Below are 17,379 nucleotides of genomic sequence, written 5' to 3'. Positions count from 1 at the left end.
CAGACATCTGAAGAAACAGCTTTTTTTGACTCTTAATACTCTGTCCACCCACAGGACCTGGCAAAGACGAGGCAGATTCCTCTTAATTACAGTAGTTAGTTAATTAGGATGAGCTATAGAATCAGATAACAACTCTCCCTAGAAGTAATAAAGTGAGAGAGCAGTTCCTTGAAAGAAGCAGTCTTTAATTCCTTGTAAGTTTCTTGACACTAGCCCCCATGAAACCTATTAAATAGAAATATAAAATTGACTTTGGAAAGCTAAAATATTTGACAGTAGTGTTATGCAAGGATGACAGGGTAATTATACTTGACTCACTGTCATTTCATTAAATAGCACATCATTTTTTGGTAAGAGTGAACTAGTCTGCACAACTTCATCAGAAGTGCTTCATTCAACTTTGAGTGTTTCTAGGATTAAAAAAAAACAAAAAGTGAAAAATCCCCATCATGGGAATGGATTGGTCACCTTTTACTTCTTCATTTTATAGCACTTTAGGCCTGAACAGATGCACTGCTGCAGGTACTTGGCGGTGTACTTAGATGCAGGTCCATGAATGACTCATCTTAATTTTCCCTCATACTTCCTGATTAATGAGTATTTGAATTTTGTGACTAATGGGCAAGGTGATAGTACGGCTGTCCAACCTTACTGAAAATGACCATATAGTTAATGAGAAAAAAATAGTGCTTCAGTGGGATGCTAATGTCCTCCACCCTTCCTTTGAGTCCACACAACTGCCATGCATTTAATATTACAAACAAGTCTCCAACAACCAACTATGAAAAAAAGAGAGTAAATTGTTTTGTGAAAGGCCAGAAACTTCTCAACTTCCCAAGTATGCAAAAATCATAAAGAGATGTGGCTGTAGCTACATGCTGTGTACTTATTTTAAGTATTATAAAATCAAGATTACTTTTTCTTGATTCTAGTGCAACGACCTGCCTTATCCCTTTTTGTTTAAGATACAAACACAAATGTGGAAAATCCTCAGATGGGATGATTCATGATGGGAAAAAAAAAAGACAGACCGAGCCCATAGGTCGTATGTGCAAGCAGCTTATTACGACCTATGGTTAAGTTTTCTTGTTAGGTGACCTCTAGCTGTATTAATTATGACAGGAGTAAAGGAGGGAGTCAGATGACATAGTGTAACTATTGACAAAGTCTGCGTCTGGGGGAGGTTGGGTTGGATGGGTGGATCAACAAAACACAGGACTGTCACACAGGATACAGCTGTTTGTTTCCTGTGTGCAACCGATAGTCAACTTTGTTTCTTTTATCTATGCCCGTTCCACAATCTATTCCTGAACCTAACCAGCTATGTGCTTGTTGCACCACGGCTGCACAGTTTCGCTAACAGCGTTGTAAATTACATGCTGCAGTAAACGGTGCTGTAGGTTACAGGCTAGTTTAGCAGTTTAGGAAAAGGTTTGATTGCGAGCAAGTCACAGCTCTAATGTGATAATAACCTTCCAGCATTTCTTTCAGTAATCCGGGCTTTTTTTTAATATACCCAATTTATAAAAACAGGCCGTTTTTTGTTGCTTTGTCCAATTACATGGAGTTACAATATCTCATTGAAGTTTTCTCATCCATTTTGGGGGGTTGAACAGAACAAGCTGTGTGGAGTAGCAATACATGTATCAGTTGGTAGTGAAGCAAATAAGAGGTAGTAAAACAGACAAGGGATCTCTATAAAACAAATGATGCACAGCTTTGAAAAATGGCTTTGAAAGTGAACAGACCAGTAGGGAGAAAATAATAATGATTGGAGAGCAAGTAGGTACAAAGCAAGTACATCAGATGCAAATTGCAAAAGACTTTAAGATGAGTATCACAGACAAGAGGAAAAGATAACAGAGGCAGTGCATCAGGAATCCTAGCCTTAATGATGCACTCGGGTTGCATTGTGAAAACTGGGAGAAAACGAAAAGACTCTTGCCTTATTTCCAGGTAATGTAATTGCTATATCGGTGATCTAACACCCTCATTAACCATGGATCAAATGGGGGTGCAGAAAGCAGCAGCATGGAACCAGAGTGTGAAACAGACAGGATTAGCAGATGAGATAGCTGTTCTCTCATGCACAGCGCAATGTTGGAAGTCTCTCACATGGTTAATTGTCGGCTGTAGACACCAGCATCAAGAAGTTCAGCCTCCCTACTGAATTACAGATAGCTTACTTGCCCTTGGCTAGCCTCCCAGTGTTTGTGTTATTTTTTTTCTGAGCAATTAACAATCTGACACCATGACCTTGGACTGCAGAGAGAGGGAGAGAGAAACAGGAAGAGTAGGAAACTGCCTCATTCCGTAAGAAAAGAGCTACTGCTCTTCTATCATGCAGGACAAATGAGTAATAATCTACATTTACCTTTAAATTTTGACATCTCACAAATATATGTGTACTTTCTCATTTCACAGTCTTATCTCGTGGGTTTTGAGTGACACAAAAGTTCTCTGTTCGGCTGCTTAAAATCACCTATGTTTACATTTTCCTGATAAGCAATGTGTTATGGTCATGCTAATAATTACTGTCCTTTCCAAATACAAAATACGGAGCAAATAAGGAGTTTGACTTTATACTGCTGCTGAGGGAGATTGGTGTGGTCAGTGTGGCATACAGAGCATGTGACTTTGACAGTACCCCTAATCCTACCACAACTATAATGTTGTTTTGTTTTAACCGTGAGGGTAATCTTTCCCTTGACAAAGTAATTTTTTGTTCTTGCCAAATAATTTAGTTGCGGCCTACTGTGTCTTTCATGTACAAAGAGTTCTTGTACATGAGCCCTTTTATTATTGCTCTTCTTAATTCCTGAGTACCACAGACATAATGTAAAGGAAGAGTGTCATCAGAAAAATAGACTGTGTAAGTATAGAAACAAAGATATTTAATATTGAGAAAGAATAGTAACTTCAAGCATCCAGTACAGATGATTAGGGCTACAACTACAGATTATTGTAATTATTAATTAATATGTTTTGTTTGTTCATTTGTTTGTACTCGTTGGATAACCATTCTTTTTACAGTATATGTAAGAAAATTGCGAAATATGCAAGCCCAAGGTGATGTCTTCAAATTGTTTTTTTTTTGTCTGACCAACAGTTCAAATCACAGAGATTTTAAATCTGCATTAATATAAAAGTGAAGAGCAGAGAATCATCATATTTAAGAAGCTATAAGCTGTTTTTCATTCTCTGTAATTTGCCTTTTTTTTTTTAAAAAAAAAAAAAGCTCGTTGCTTAAGTTTTTGTAATTTGATAATTTCACAACTAGATTAACCAACAGTTTGTTCAAGTACAGCAGATAATATAAAGCTAGCAGATAGGTGTAAAAAAAAAAAATGAAAGCAATGACAACAAGCTCAGGTTGCTGCTCTGGAATTCTTAACCTTGGCTAACGGGTATATTTATTCCAGAGAAGTAGGCAGCATATAATTGTCTAGTTTTAGCATCAGATGAATCAGGGCTTCTTAAAAATAGGAACAAAGTAATTAATGCAAAGACAGCCACATGCAGTATGACATTATAGTAAGTGGCTGATTGTAGTTCAAAAAACAGTCAGAAGCAGTATCAGAAGAAGGGATGACTCTACGTCAGAAGGGCATGTAGCAGTCCTGCTGGCAGAAATGAGTTTCAGGACTTATCAGGAAAAAGAAACCATAACTTATGTTAGGGAAGATGAGATGGTAGTAGGTGAATTATGTGTAGCACTATTGACAGAGCAGGTCTGGCATATCAACAAAATCCTTATCAAAGAAGAAGATTTGAGGAACTTTGTATCAGCAGCAAAGAACAATGTCTGCTTACTTCACTCCGCTTCAGACGGCCAAGGGGCAGGATACCACAAATAAGCAGATCTGTGTGGAAGGTGGTAGAGGTCAAAGTAAGAAAAAAACAAAAAACCCACAAATGTTACCATATGGTCTGGCCAGGTTACAAGATGGGTCAGAAAAAATGATGTTCTGATACATGAAGGTGACAGAGGCCGCAAGTGGCACTCGAGATATGGGGAAGTCCACTGCAGCTTTAAAGAAAAAGATCAAAGATATGAAATGATTGATATAATCCTATCTGTGAGAAGGCTGAAGTGATGTAGCAAAATCAGGACTGCACCATCATCAGGCAATTCACTAAAAAGGCTGCCAGACTCATTCATATGAAGGGGTCCAGGGGGCTGATAGAGGACAATCATGTGAAGAGGCCCAGGATGAGTTATAGTGATGGCACAGAATCTAAATGAATTAAATGGTGAGAGTTACACAGGAAGAATAAGCAATCCCTACTCAGGAGAGATGAACGGACCTACGCAGCTATGGCCTCGTGTATGAGGAGAGACAGCAAGGCTGAGAGGTGGGGAGAGGGCAGCAGGTGCTGCTGCGTACTGCCAAGTGATTTATGTCTACGCAAGAGCAACAAAATGTAGAAACAAGATCGGAGCACGTTCTGAGATGAACTCAGGACTTTGTGGACTGCTGACTGATAGTTCCTGTCTCTGCTCGACGATGCTTTAAGATGAGACAGCGGGAAGGATAAGGCTGGAGAGAATGCACTTTCAAGGATATCTTAAGAAACAAAATGGAGGAGAGTGGAGGGATAAAAAAAAAAAAAAAAAGAAGATCATGGAAACAGAACTGCTAATGTGACAGGAATTAGCAAAGTGCGGGGTCTTCTCTCAGTTTTCCTCCGCACAAATAGTTTCAACGATTTTCATACAATATGGCACATAATATGGCTATAGTTTTACAGGTTGTGCTAAAAGAAACCTGGGGCCAAAATGTGATACTGGAAATAGAAATCTCCTATAGGTGTATTGAGTTAATTAGCGAATTGCAGGAAGAGGAGGGATGGACTGAGTAAGCTTTAAATTAAAACAAATCAGCCCATTGACACTTAAACGCCAAAACGGTATTTTTTTTTTCTGAAATTTAAATATATGATAAATCTAAGATATTGTAGTTTAAAACATTATCTTTAAATTAGGCATTTCCAACATATGATATTGCATTCTATAACTGTATGCTTAACAAAAAGAAAGGTAAGGAAAGAGCCTCCCAATGAAATTAAAAAAGAACTCATTCAATAACATAGTTATTTAGTGTATACAATGCATAGAATATCTTTGTTCACATGTGCTTTTTAAAAATATTTATAGCGTATTATGAACACATTTACCTTTTAGCCTGATTTACATCACCTGTGTAAGGTACCTGTCCTCTAGACAGCTTGTAGAGTATGAGGAAGTGGAGAGCATTAGAAATGGTAAAACCTGCTGAGGACCAGTTGACCAAAATCATGAGACCCGTGTAGTTTCAGACTTTTTATTGGGAGCCCTGTAGCTGTGCAGATATCTTTTATTTATTTTTCACTGCGTAATGTTTGCCCTTGTTTAAGGAAGGGCTTACTACACTCTGTCCTATATCACCTTCCTTTATTTATATTGCACTGGATCTATTCCAACTTTGTCCTAAATTTTAAAAGAACAAAATGTCTTTGCTTTCTTCTAGCTCTTACATCTTTGTCGACAGTTCCTTCATATGCCTTTGTGTTGATTAATCACAAATATTGCCAGTACCTTCAAGTCATTACACTCTACTGGCTCTGTAATGTTGATTTAGCCTTCAGCCCCCTTAGTATGAGTTAATTCCTGCTTTATTTGGCTCACAGGATAAAAGAGTCAGCTAAATTGCCAAGTTCAGTCAAGTCAAGATAAAAAGGCTAATGATAGATTTCAATGATTTCAAGCCCGTTTTCTAGCTTACGCTAATGGAAAGGCTGTGAGGTATTTTGAGTGTGGTTCCTTTAAGTGGAGTTGGAGGGCACCTTTTATAGACAACGTCCCTTATAGGGCCTCCCCAGACCGTTCATTATGAATCTGAAAATAGAACGATCCCACTGGCATGGGGCATCCGGAATTAAAAAGAATGAGTGTCAAGACTGACAATCAGCCATTTTATCCATTGTAATGTGAAATTCTGCAACCAATGCTCTTTTTTTTGTTTGCCTTCACCTAGAGTGAAATTATCCCCTGTGCTGTTAATTCCTCTTGATCCTCAGTGCAATAGCACTCAATTGTTTACCTAATATTAGTACTGACATTAACATTTCTCTAACAAACACTTGTTATATAGCATATGGCATTACATTTTAAGTTCTCTGATTTAAAATGTCTCTGTGTAGGTCCAACAGTCAGGTGAGCTTAGGCAACTTTGTAATGGGCTATATATAAAAATGGCTTAGTCAAAGAATTGACTAATGAAAACGGGTCAGTTTTTGTAATCTGGCATCAACATAGTTGTACATTTTACTGACCAATACAGACGTCCACATTGAGGGCATGACTGCTATCTTAAAAGTTCATAATGATAGTCCAACTATCATTAAGCCTTTTTTATATTGATATGATTCCTGAGGACAGCAATCACCTGTTGCATACATTTCAAATTAACTAGCTAATCATTTAATTATAAGGGATGGCCACAAGAACATGAACACCTGGACAAGCATATGAGTTCCAAAATAGCCCTGCAAAAAATACTACCTCTGGTAAACTTATTTTAATGTTTGTTGGGACTGCATAAAAAAGTCAGTACATCGATACAATATTTTTGAGAATATTTGTAATGTTCTTGTACTGGATAATATTGTATTTTACAGTTCCTGTTTTCATTTTCAGCCTGTTTAAATGGTAAATAGTAAATGGAATGCATTTATATAGCAAAATCATTCCGTGCTCATGATCAAATATGTGATCTGAGAATAAGGTGTCATTGCACAAATTTTGTGTGCTAGACGACAGCATGGCATGTTCAGTTGAAGCCGCAAAAGATGTGTCAAAATCAGGTCATATGAAAACCACATAATTTAATGGAACGTTGTTTGGCATTGTAAAGACTGAGATACAGCTGCTGAAAATCATTACCTGAAGCATCTCCTATTTTCATTCCCCTCCAAGACATCGCTTTCAGTGGAGTACCACATTTAAAAATTCACAGTACACATAATGCAGCACTGTAAGGCTTTATGGGGGGCGGCAAGGCAAACAAAGTGGTTTGTGTTCCATCTTTGCAGTCAAACCAGTGTGAGCAACTGCAAGAATTACATGTTACCAGGTGACCTGCCTCGAGGAAAGCCAGACAGTCGGTAACAGAAATGGAAAATAAAGTGGAGGAGAGAGCCCTCCTCCACCTCCTCTTCCTTTCTGTTTAAACCTCTGCATTCCTAGTCATTCCTCCAGAGACAACCTGCCAGAAATTCATGCCATGGAAATGCCAAGAAAGTCTAGGAACTGGACTGAGTTTGAGTGGGCTGGTAATGTGAAAATATACAGGGAGCTTAACCAAAATATGTCTTACTCCTGTTCAGTTACAGCTTTGGAGGGTGGGCTATCTGATCATCCAGGTGATCTTATACCACCCTTTGCCCCCTGTTACAACTGGGCTGGTAAATCAGTGATCAGAAAATAGATTTCTACAGAGGCCTTGATTCTTGTAAGTTGGAAAATCTGAGTTAACTCTAGAGTATAATAAAAAGGTTTTACCAAGAATTGTATAGTATGTTAGATACACAAGAGTGTAGCAACTGAAAACAAGAAAAGATAAAAGTGGTATTCCCACACTGCTATAGTCTGTAAATACTGTTTTGAAGAAATTCACTTGCCTGTGTACAAAATATTTCAAAGGATTCCCATTCCTTTCAGGATTATCAAACACTACGTCTTTTGTGTGTGTGTGTGTGTGTGTGTGTGTGTGTGTGTGTGTGTGTGTGTGTGTGTGTGTGTGTGTGAGAGTGTGTGTGTGTTTGTGTGTGTGTTTGTGTATGTGTGTGTGTGTGTATCTGCGTGTGTCACAAAATGTGATTTCAGTTTATGTGTGACTAATCAATCAAGGTAGCAAGTAAACAAGTGAGTAAGTCCAGCAAGTCAGTAAGTCTGCTGGTTGTAGACTATGAGCATTAAATATTTTCTAATAACTGTCTTGAGTCATAACTATGTCAAGAAAAGTGTGAAGTCATCAACTCAGTGGAAACTCTGTTCAGTGACAAGAGTCTATATTAGCATTCACATTCAGGGTCCAGAAGTGAATCTTCCAACCATTTAGCTATTCTCCTCACTCAATACTGCTCATCAAAAACTGAATAGCAGTAGAGCAAACACAAAGCCCAAAGCCTGTGATGTGCAAGCAAAAAAGTGTACCTAAACAAGCACAAATGTCTTATCACAAACAGCATAACTTAAACTCAAGATTATGCAGAATAGGAAACTTAATCAGGTTAATTTACCTAATTTCTGTACAATTCTGCAGAAAAACAAACATTTGCATCTCAACAGAGATTAGGGTTTCAGCAAATATACAAACACCCACCTGTAAACAAGAGATATCTTTTTATACACAAAGTGATCCTAAAACCACCTCTGCTTTGTTCAATAAAAATCCACAGGTACACCACATATTTACCTAACCTGCTGTGTAACGGTAAGTAATCAAGTAGCATACTTATCATCCATCAAAGCAGCGTAAATAATTACCTCTGGTTGCTTCGCTGTGGACAGAGTTTTATTTAGGAGGAGTGGCGGTGGTGTGGGTCATACCTCGCATTCTCTGGAGCCTGAGATGGTATAGGTGCAGGGTCCGGTCCCATTGACAAGCACATCCATGGCCTCAGAATTGGTGGGCTTGTAGTCCACATAGTACTCCTGCAGTGGAGAGCTCAGGGTGCGCTCCGTCTCTCTAGCTTTCTTGCGGCGTTTGCGGGCTGCTGCCGAATGCTCCTGCAGCTGCTTGACACTGCTAGGATAGCGCTTCCAGGACACGTAGATTACCAACAGAATCATCGCAACAGATAGAAAAAGGGCAACACTTCCAGCCACAATCTTATGGAAGGACACGGGCTCCAAGTCTTGCTCTGGGGGAAGTGCCACAGGTGGGGTAATAGCTGACAATGTGGGGCCTCTAACAGATCCCTCTCCTCTCTTTCCAGAACCGGTAGGTAAGGCCAGAATGGCTGGGCGATGCTCAGTCTGCACAGGGACAATGGATGGGGTTGGCGGAATACTCACAGTGAGCACTGTCACTGGGTTTGATTGACAAACACTAAAAGCTTCAACAGCATCCATCACTTTCTCACCCTGGGCTTTCTTGGGGGAGGCACAGATCATGGTGGTCTCCTTTGCTCCTCTGAAATTTCTCAGCCAGCCCACCAGAGGACAGATGGCAGGGCCACAGTCCCATACATTCCCAGCTAGGCTAATTGTAGTCAAAGAGATCCAGGCATCAACCACTTCCTGGGAGACATTGGTCAGCTTGTTTGAGTCCAGGTTTAGCGTCTGCAGGTTTGGTAGGCATTGGTAAACTACAGCATCTACTTCCGTCAGATCATTCCCAGACAGATCCAGTTTCTGGATGGAGGCCCAGGTCCAGGTAAGGCCCTGGCTCATTGAGCGAATGCGATTCCACTGCAGATAAAGTGCCCGCAGATTGTAGAGGCGAGGAAAGTGAGAGAAATTGATCTTTGAGAACTGGTTATGCTCCAGATGCAGCTCAGTGAGCTTGACCAGGCCTGAAAATGCATTCCGAGTGATACTGCGCAGGCGGTTGTAACCCAGATCCAGGAACTCAAGATTTCTGCAATCTTGGAACAGACGCACTGGGATGGTTTTTAGAGAATTTGAGCGTATGTGAAGGCTGAGAAGCTTCCGTAGGCCCTGGAACTGCCCAGGCTGCAAGGCTTGGAGTTTGTTGTATGACAGGTCCAGATTACGCAAATTGGGGACAGGGTGGAATGTGGTGTTGTGGAGTGCTGTGATCTTGTTAGAACTCAGGATCAGCTCTTTGAGCCTGCGTACCCCCTGGAAGGCCATTCCATCCACAGAGGCAATGTAATTGTGGTCCAAGTAGAGCCAGACCAGGTGGTTGAGTCCTACAAACTGGCCAGCGCGAAGACTGGCGAGGCTGTTGTATCGTAAAGACAGGCCTTCACAGCCTCCTGAGAGGTTCTTGGGAACATCACGAAAGGCGCTTGACTCACAGTAGACAATTTTTCCATCACAGCGACAGCTTTTGGGGCATGGGCGCTCACTCAGAGATGGATTTGCCGCCAGCCACACCTGCATCAGGAGTTGGACCACTAGCCAGCGACGCCGCAGAGCAGAGCCTATAACCAGGGGGGTGGGGAGAAGAATAAGAGAAAGGAGAACATTTTTGAGCTGATGATCTTATTACAAACTCCAAAACTCCTGATTCATAACTTATAATCTTCCTTTGGTAAAGAAATGTATGCTACACAATGAGTGGCTTATTTTTCCAGGTGTTCAGTGTTGGAAATTATGGTTTTCAACAATCTACCTGTATATATATATATATATACAGATTAGGTCCACCAATCTCTTTAGTTTTCCTTACAACTTCTGAGGAGGTATCCTTAGCCAAGCATCTAAATATTTGTGCTTCTACATTTTGATGGATTTAGTTATACTATCAAGTAACAATACTGCTGCAAAAAGTGAACTCTTTTGTGTTTTTAGCTCATGTTTGATGTAATTGATTAATGTGTGTGCATCTGCGTGGAAAGGACGCTCACCCCTTTGCCAAAAACCATAAACACTTGATAGCAGAGTCACCACACAACATAACATTGAGTTCTTAGAGTCTGGAAAATGATAAATGACTGCTGATATAACCTAAAGGAAGGAAGACTGCTCCACATCCCAAACTGATGATGAAATGCCAGAAGATAAAAACCAGGGTCAAAATGATAGAATGTCGTTTCGCCTCCTTTTGAGATACAGATGGGTGAAAAATTTAAGGAAATTGAGTGCAGAAACAGGATGACAGGATGCCCCCATTCATAGGGCACAAGGGGGCACATTTGATGACCGTGATGCTCTTGCATTAGTGTGATATGCAACAAAAAAACAGAAGAGCAACTCTTCCTCAGGTGACTGAGAATGTCAATGCAGGACATGATCAGACTGTGTCAGCAAGAACAGTCAGTCAACAATTGCATAGAGAGGTATATTATAATAGCGTTGCAGTGCATAAACACCTCAAACACCTCAAACCAAAGGCAATGGTCTAGAGGTGTGGAAAAAATTGATATGGTCAGATGACTTATCCTTCACCATACTTTCAACAAGTGGGTGAGTGCATGTGAGGCGTACACCAAGAGAACGGTACAGACCTAAATGCTTGACATCAACAGTGAGGGGATCTGGTGGCTCTGTTACACTGTGGGGGCCATTTTGCTGTCATGGTTTGGGTCCTCTTGTCCCCTTAGAGGGAAGGATCACTCAGAACAACTTTTAAATCAATACAAAGTTGTTCTGAGTGATCACCTTTAAGCTATAATGAAACATTTATATCCTGATGGGAGCGGTCTCTTCCACATCTCTTCTTTTTGTGGCAGTGCTATGTGGTGTTGTTATTAGAGCCCGACTGGATTAATGGGGCTGATGTTGATACTGGTTTTTGCGGAGTAAAATATTACGATTTCATTATATCGGCAGATATTCTATATATATATACAGTTGGGTCCAAAAGTCTGAGACCACTTTCCTATTCACTTGAATGGGATGACAACGCCCCCATCCATAGGGCACGAGGTTTCACAGAATGGTTTGATGAGTATGTAAATGATGTGAATCAAATGCTATGGCGTTCACAGTCACCAGATCTCAACCCAATTGAATACGTATGGGAAATTCTGGACTGACATGTTAGACAGTGCTCTCCAAAACCATAATCAAAACATCTAACGAGTACATTTCTTTTGGATGGTGTCCATCCCTCCAGCAGAGTTCCAGAGACTTGTAGAATCAATGCCAAGACGCACTGAAGCTGTTCTGATGGCTTGTGGTGACCCAACACCTTACTAAGACACTTTATATTGGTTTTTCTTTTAAGGTGTCAACCATCTGTATGTAAGAGATCCTTCCTACTAATGCAGTATTTAATTAATTGCTCCTCCTACCACCTTTCAGTTTCAGACTCATTTTCAATAGCAATTTTCAGAGACCACATCTTTCCTGTAACTTCCTTCCTCAACCGTACATACCAGGTTGCTTTCCTTTGCCTACATCAAAGCTGTAAGATTCACCCATCAAGTCTCCATAGTTATACAGTCTATGCCCTGTGCCAGTTCCAGATTTCCAGGTTCCTTTTTCCATATCTTGGAAAATCCCTACCTCAACTCAAATGTCAAAGCAATGCTGTAATTCATCCCTTTCATTTTCAGTCTGTCACATCCACTGTTAACAATTCCTGTTACACTGACCATGTTCACCCTCCCTATAGTACACCTATTTAAACACAAATCATTGTCCTATAATGATCCTATAATTTCTGAGGTGAATGTGCTTCAGAGTAATTCATCAAACCTTCCAATCTACAGTATCTGCAGCTGTAGATACATATATAGATATAGATCCTTGGGTTCATACATGTCAATAAAACTGTCATCTGTATTAGCCAAAGTACACCTCAAGAGCTTGGACTGTACTATTGTATTCAAGAACAAAATTATAAATGTAGAAAACAGCTTGTGACTGTGAATAATGCGACTATTTCATTTATAGATTAAGAGGTAAATAGAAGAAAAAATTCTGCAACTGTAAAGCATCTGTTTTTTTCACACAATTTTTAATATGTTGTGAAAAGACACAATATCTTTCAAATTCAAAAATCAGAATCCAGAAGAAAAAATAATAGCCCAGTAAGTTATGTATGGGAATCAAATGATAATGTTATATTTTATATAGCCTAACTTAACTTGAAAGTTAAATTCATGACTTGAGGCTCAGCATTATCAAATCACTGCATTTTGCAAAATGACTTGAAACTCAACTTAAATTACATTTATTCTCAATCGCTTATACACTGTAACACGGCCTATTAACTAAACATCCCAAACTATAATGCCATCTAACAAAAGACAGACCCATTTCCCAAAACTATCAATCACGCCTTATTCAGATTTCTTGCAGTTTTTGTGAAAAACTCTTCACAAAAATCCTTCATATATCACTGGCTGCACCATGTGCTCATTTAGAAAGCACTGGCATTCAATACCATTAACTCAAGTCATCACACCTGGAACCTAATTAACGCACAATTCCCAAGGTAGAAACACTAAGAGACAAAATTGTTCACACACCAATCACAATCTCAGGATAGATAGATAAAAGGGCCATGGGTCAGTTCACTTGTTTTGGAGCAATGAATCCACAAAGACCTGAAGGTAGAGAAAGAGGACACAGGAGAAGAGGTGGAAGAGTAAAATGAAGAGGGAGGGCAAAGAGACAAATGGGATGTCAAATAGGGAAGCTGTGCAAAGAGTGCAGCCAACTCTGAGCTGCTTCACAGTAGCTTCTATAATCCAGACCTTCAGAGAGGAAAATATGTCAGTAGGTAATTTACATACTGCTTCCTACTGTAAATTTGGAGTACTGTAAAGTTACAGCACATACTGTACATGCACTGTAGCTGTTCGCTCTATTTTATCACATGCTGTCTGAAATGCATTGTATTACTGTACCATATCACATACAGTTCATTTGGAGCTACTGTAAACTTCTATTTATTCATTTTATGGTTTACTGTAATCCCATCAGTACTTCTATTCTTGCAGAACTGAGAGACGACCACCTAATGGAGGCAGGAGACGGCTAATGTATTTTCAGAAGAGCAAGAGATGGAAATCATCAATATGGTCTTAGCCAACAATATCATTCACTTGTGTGAGATACAAAGGAGAGTTGTAGAGGATCTGGGAATATTCCAAGTCAGCATCTCAAAAACTGACCACATTCTTCACCAGAACAGGTTGAGGATGAAACAGGCCCACGAGTCAAAGACCAGTTCCAGGTATGATATCAACTATTTGAGTACAGTGATGTATTACAGCAGTATACACCCATCAGCCACAATATTAAAACCAGTTACCAGTTTTAATACTTTTACACAAAGTGACATCGCATCACTTGTTTAAGATGCAAACAAACCCGATAAGTGATGCTTTTTTAGCGTGTGATTGTCCCTACATTTTGCCTGGTGATGTTTGGTTGAATGAACCTTCCTGACAGAAAAATCTTGGTTAGTACATATCGAATTTACTAATCGAAATCTGAAATATTTCATTATTTGCTGTGAGTGGCCGATATAGTGATTACTTATAATGGCTTTCTTTTGAATTTGAGAATGATAATATTGGTGTGAGTGTATTATATTGTAACATGTTAGATACTGAAACTTGTTTTCGACCGGACGCACTTGAATTCCATCTATTGCAAACTCATTCCATCTATTGCAAACTGTCCCCAAACTAATGATTAAGTACCCCTATTTTTCTTCACTTATGAATTTTTGTCCTAGAAGGGTCCCATTTAGCAGACCATAACTTGTGAGAAACTCATTAATCTAACTGCTTGTTCAACGCCCCCAAATGCCTCTATGTGAGTGTGAAAAAATGTTCTGGCTGAATGGTGTATACTGTAGTACAGGCTACATGGTAACCTACATTTGTGCACTATAGCAGTGTGTTTCAGAGTAGTCATTTACTCTACTTTGCGTCATTGCTTCTTTAGAGAATCTTTGAGATGGAAGCCAGAGACACTCCTCATGAACTCATCTTTTTTTTTGATGATGCAAGATTTAATCTTACCAAACGTAGGAGAAGGGGGAGGAACATAATTGGCCACCAGGACATTATGAACGTCTCTGCCCAGCGAGGAGGGAATGTGACCATGCATGCCATCATCAGCCACTGAGAGGTCTTCACCATTCATCTGTTCGCTTTCCTCAATGGTCTGCGAGATCACGTAAACCGACTAGACCAGAGGGAACCAGCATAACCAAAGGTGCCGTGCTATTTTGTACTTTTGGACACTGGAAGTTTCCACCAGGCTGCTCTAGTTTGTGGCTGATTCAGCAACAACCCAAGATTTAGCAACATCTTTCTACCTGCATAATCTCCCTCCTTCAACACCATAGTGGAATTTTTTTTCAGCATAGCGGTAGATCTATAACCGAGACCCCTACATCCGTGTTCACCTCCTCCAGGCCATAGAGGAGGCTTGTTTAGATATTGCCAGAGGCTTGCCAGGAGTGGATAAAGCACACAAGTTTTTTTTGTTCGTTTTTTTTTTCCTCTGCAGTGTGGCTAGGTCTTATATTGCCTCTGATGTGGATGAGAATCTCTGGACTGACCCAGACCAGAGATAGGTTGCTGATGCAGAATAAATATGATTTCTTGTAAGTGTTTTTGTTTTTTGTTTTAGAAAATTTCTAGAAATTATTTTACTGTATTATTTATGAGTTGCATATTTTAAGGGTACATTTACTTTTTCATTCATTTTCAGTTTATTTTACTACAGTACACTGAGGAATTAAAAGTTCTGAAAATTTATAAGTGCCTTTATATTGTGTTCATCCTGTAAATAGGTTGTTCTGCGGGAAAACCTTAAGTGCCATTATTCATTACAGTAACAGGTTTTTATGGTAATGTTTTGAATTGATCTCACCATTGTGTAATGGCTGTTTTTTAGTGTATGTGTATTTGATAGCTTTTGTGTGATGTCTAATTGCAAAGTTTGGTTTAGATGTAAGATTACATGATTTTGGGTGGAGAGTTTGGTTTTTGCATGGAAGTTTGAAGTTTGTGACAATGTATGTGCAGTTATGTATTTGTGTTTAGAGGTTTGGGAAATGGAGCATAATTTGGAGAAATGTGTTTTGGCAATCAAGGAAAAAAAACCTCAATTCTTGTAAACTGTAAAATTGACATAATCCCACCACTAATGCATTCTTGTTTCACCTCTGCTCTGTAAGTGTCTTCTCTTATTTTCTCAATTTTAGAATAATTGATATACTTTTATTTATAAAGCCATTCTAGACAAACTTCCCTCTTATCTTTGCAAACTTATTTTAGAGTTCATCTTCCAACCATAATCTTAGATCACAAGACACATATCTGCTGTCTGTCCCTAGTGTATGCGGACAGAGATGGGAAAGAAAGCTTTCATGTTATCTGCTCCAGCCAATTAGAATTGTTTGCAGGGAAATGAAATGAAAGAACTTGGTATCCCATTCTGAAAAACTTTATGGTGAATGATTCCTTTATTAATTGTCTCTGTTTTTAGCTTATTTTAGTTTACTAATTTCAATGGAATCTATCTGGTTAATTAAAGGTTAGATAAATAACATAAATTTAAGTAGTGTTTGTAAGCTTTTATTGATTACTGTATTACTATGTAATAAATGACTAGGCACTGTTATATACTAATTAATATTGCTTGTTTTGTTCAACTGATGTGGTCATATGATGGTATAAATCACAGCTTTTTTTTTTTTTTTTTTTTTACCAAAGAAACATTTTATATCCAGATGTAAAGCAATGTTAGCATTGTGTGGACTCATTATCCCAAATAGGTCTTAGTTGTTTGGATCGGTGTAATTTGTGCTGCATGTTTACAGTCAATACACATCGGAAATCAAGTTGAAGCAAAGCAACATTCAATTTGCACAGTAATATCTTTATCATTTGTATTCAGTCATCCCATAAACCATCATCACACCAATGGCAGAGGATAACTCACAAAAGGCAGGCTATACAGAGCAAATTAACATTCAAGAGCTGATGGTTGTGTATACAATCCCGGAGGCGTTTCAATTTAGACTCCAGCCATTTCATGTTTAACCAAACCAAAGCAGGACAGATTCAGCATGAATCATCACTTCTGCTTTCCACAGGTCCAAATAAAAAATCGCTATAACCTCTATGGAGTTATACAACTCATCTCCGCTACAGAAAACAGCTACCTGAAATATTTATGATGTAAATTTCTTAATTTTCTGGGAATAGATGCTCTGTTTCAAATGTGATTTTGAAAGTGAAGCAATGTGGTCAGTAGTTTCCTGATATCACTCCTTGTTCTGAGGTGAGACAGAGTTGTTTCCATTAAAATCGTTCCACCTTACAGAGCCACTAATGATCTGTCATTAAGATACATTGATTTCCCCTTGAGGAGCTGGTATGGGGGGATTCACTACTTACAGTATGAGTGTTTCTCAAGGCACTATCATCAAGTTTGGACTTTATTACCATTATCAGAGCGAGATAAAATTAATATAACAATATAAAAGTAGTCTGCACTGTATTTAGCTTACAAAATGTATAATGTGTTGGCAGGCGCCATGCTTACTAAATTCATTAAAATGAATGTGTTATATTTAGACGTGTTACACTTGAGCTAAAACACAGAATCTCCAGACTTTAGGGATACTTGTGGCACATTGGAGGCAATAGGCATGATTTCAATTTTCTTGTATTTTCTGTAATCTTTGCAGGATTTGACAGAAATAATTCCCTGACATAGAGTGCCTG

The 17,379-nt window shown here is 39.0% G+C and overlaps 1 protein-coding gene and 1 long non-coding RNA gene across 2 annotated transcripts in view; one reads left to right on the top strand and one right to left on the bottom strand.

The window, feature by feature from the left end:
• The window catches only part of LOC120806678 (leucine-rich repeat transmembrane neuronal protein 4), an 88,369-nt gene extending 76,203 nt beyond the window's left edge, over positions 1-12,166 (bottom strand). The window contains exons 1-2 of the mRNA XM_040158054.1: positions 12,055-12,166; positions 8,594-10,155 (exon numbers count right to left, since the gene is read on the bottom strand). Coding sequence (XP_040013988.1) covers positions 8,594-10,155; positions 12,055-12,166 — 1,674 coding nt within the window. The remainder of the gene's footprint in view (positions 1-8,593; positions 10,156-12,054) is intronic.
• Positions 12,167-13,221: 1,055 nt separating this feature from the next.
• Positions 13,222-16,178, top strand: LOC120806404. The gene is made up of 3 exons (XR_005709694.1): positions 13,222-13,406; positions 13,627-13,862; positions 14,582-16,178. It is a non-coding gene; the product is annotated as an uncharacterized LOC120806404 (long non-coding RNA).
• The last annotated feature ends 1,201 nt before the right edge of the window (positions 16,179-17,379 follow it).

Source organism: Xiphias gladius, chromosome 20, assembly GCF_016859285.1.
Source record: "Xiphias gladius isolate SHS-SW01 ecotype Sanya breed wild chromosome 20, ASM1685928v1, whole genome shotgun sequence".
Taxonomy (NCBI): domain Eukaryota; kingdom Metazoa; phylum Chordata; class Actinopteri; order Istiophoriformes; family Xiphiidae; genus Xiphias; species Xiphias gladius.
This window is presented reverse-complemented; position numbering and strand designations above follow the sequence as displayed.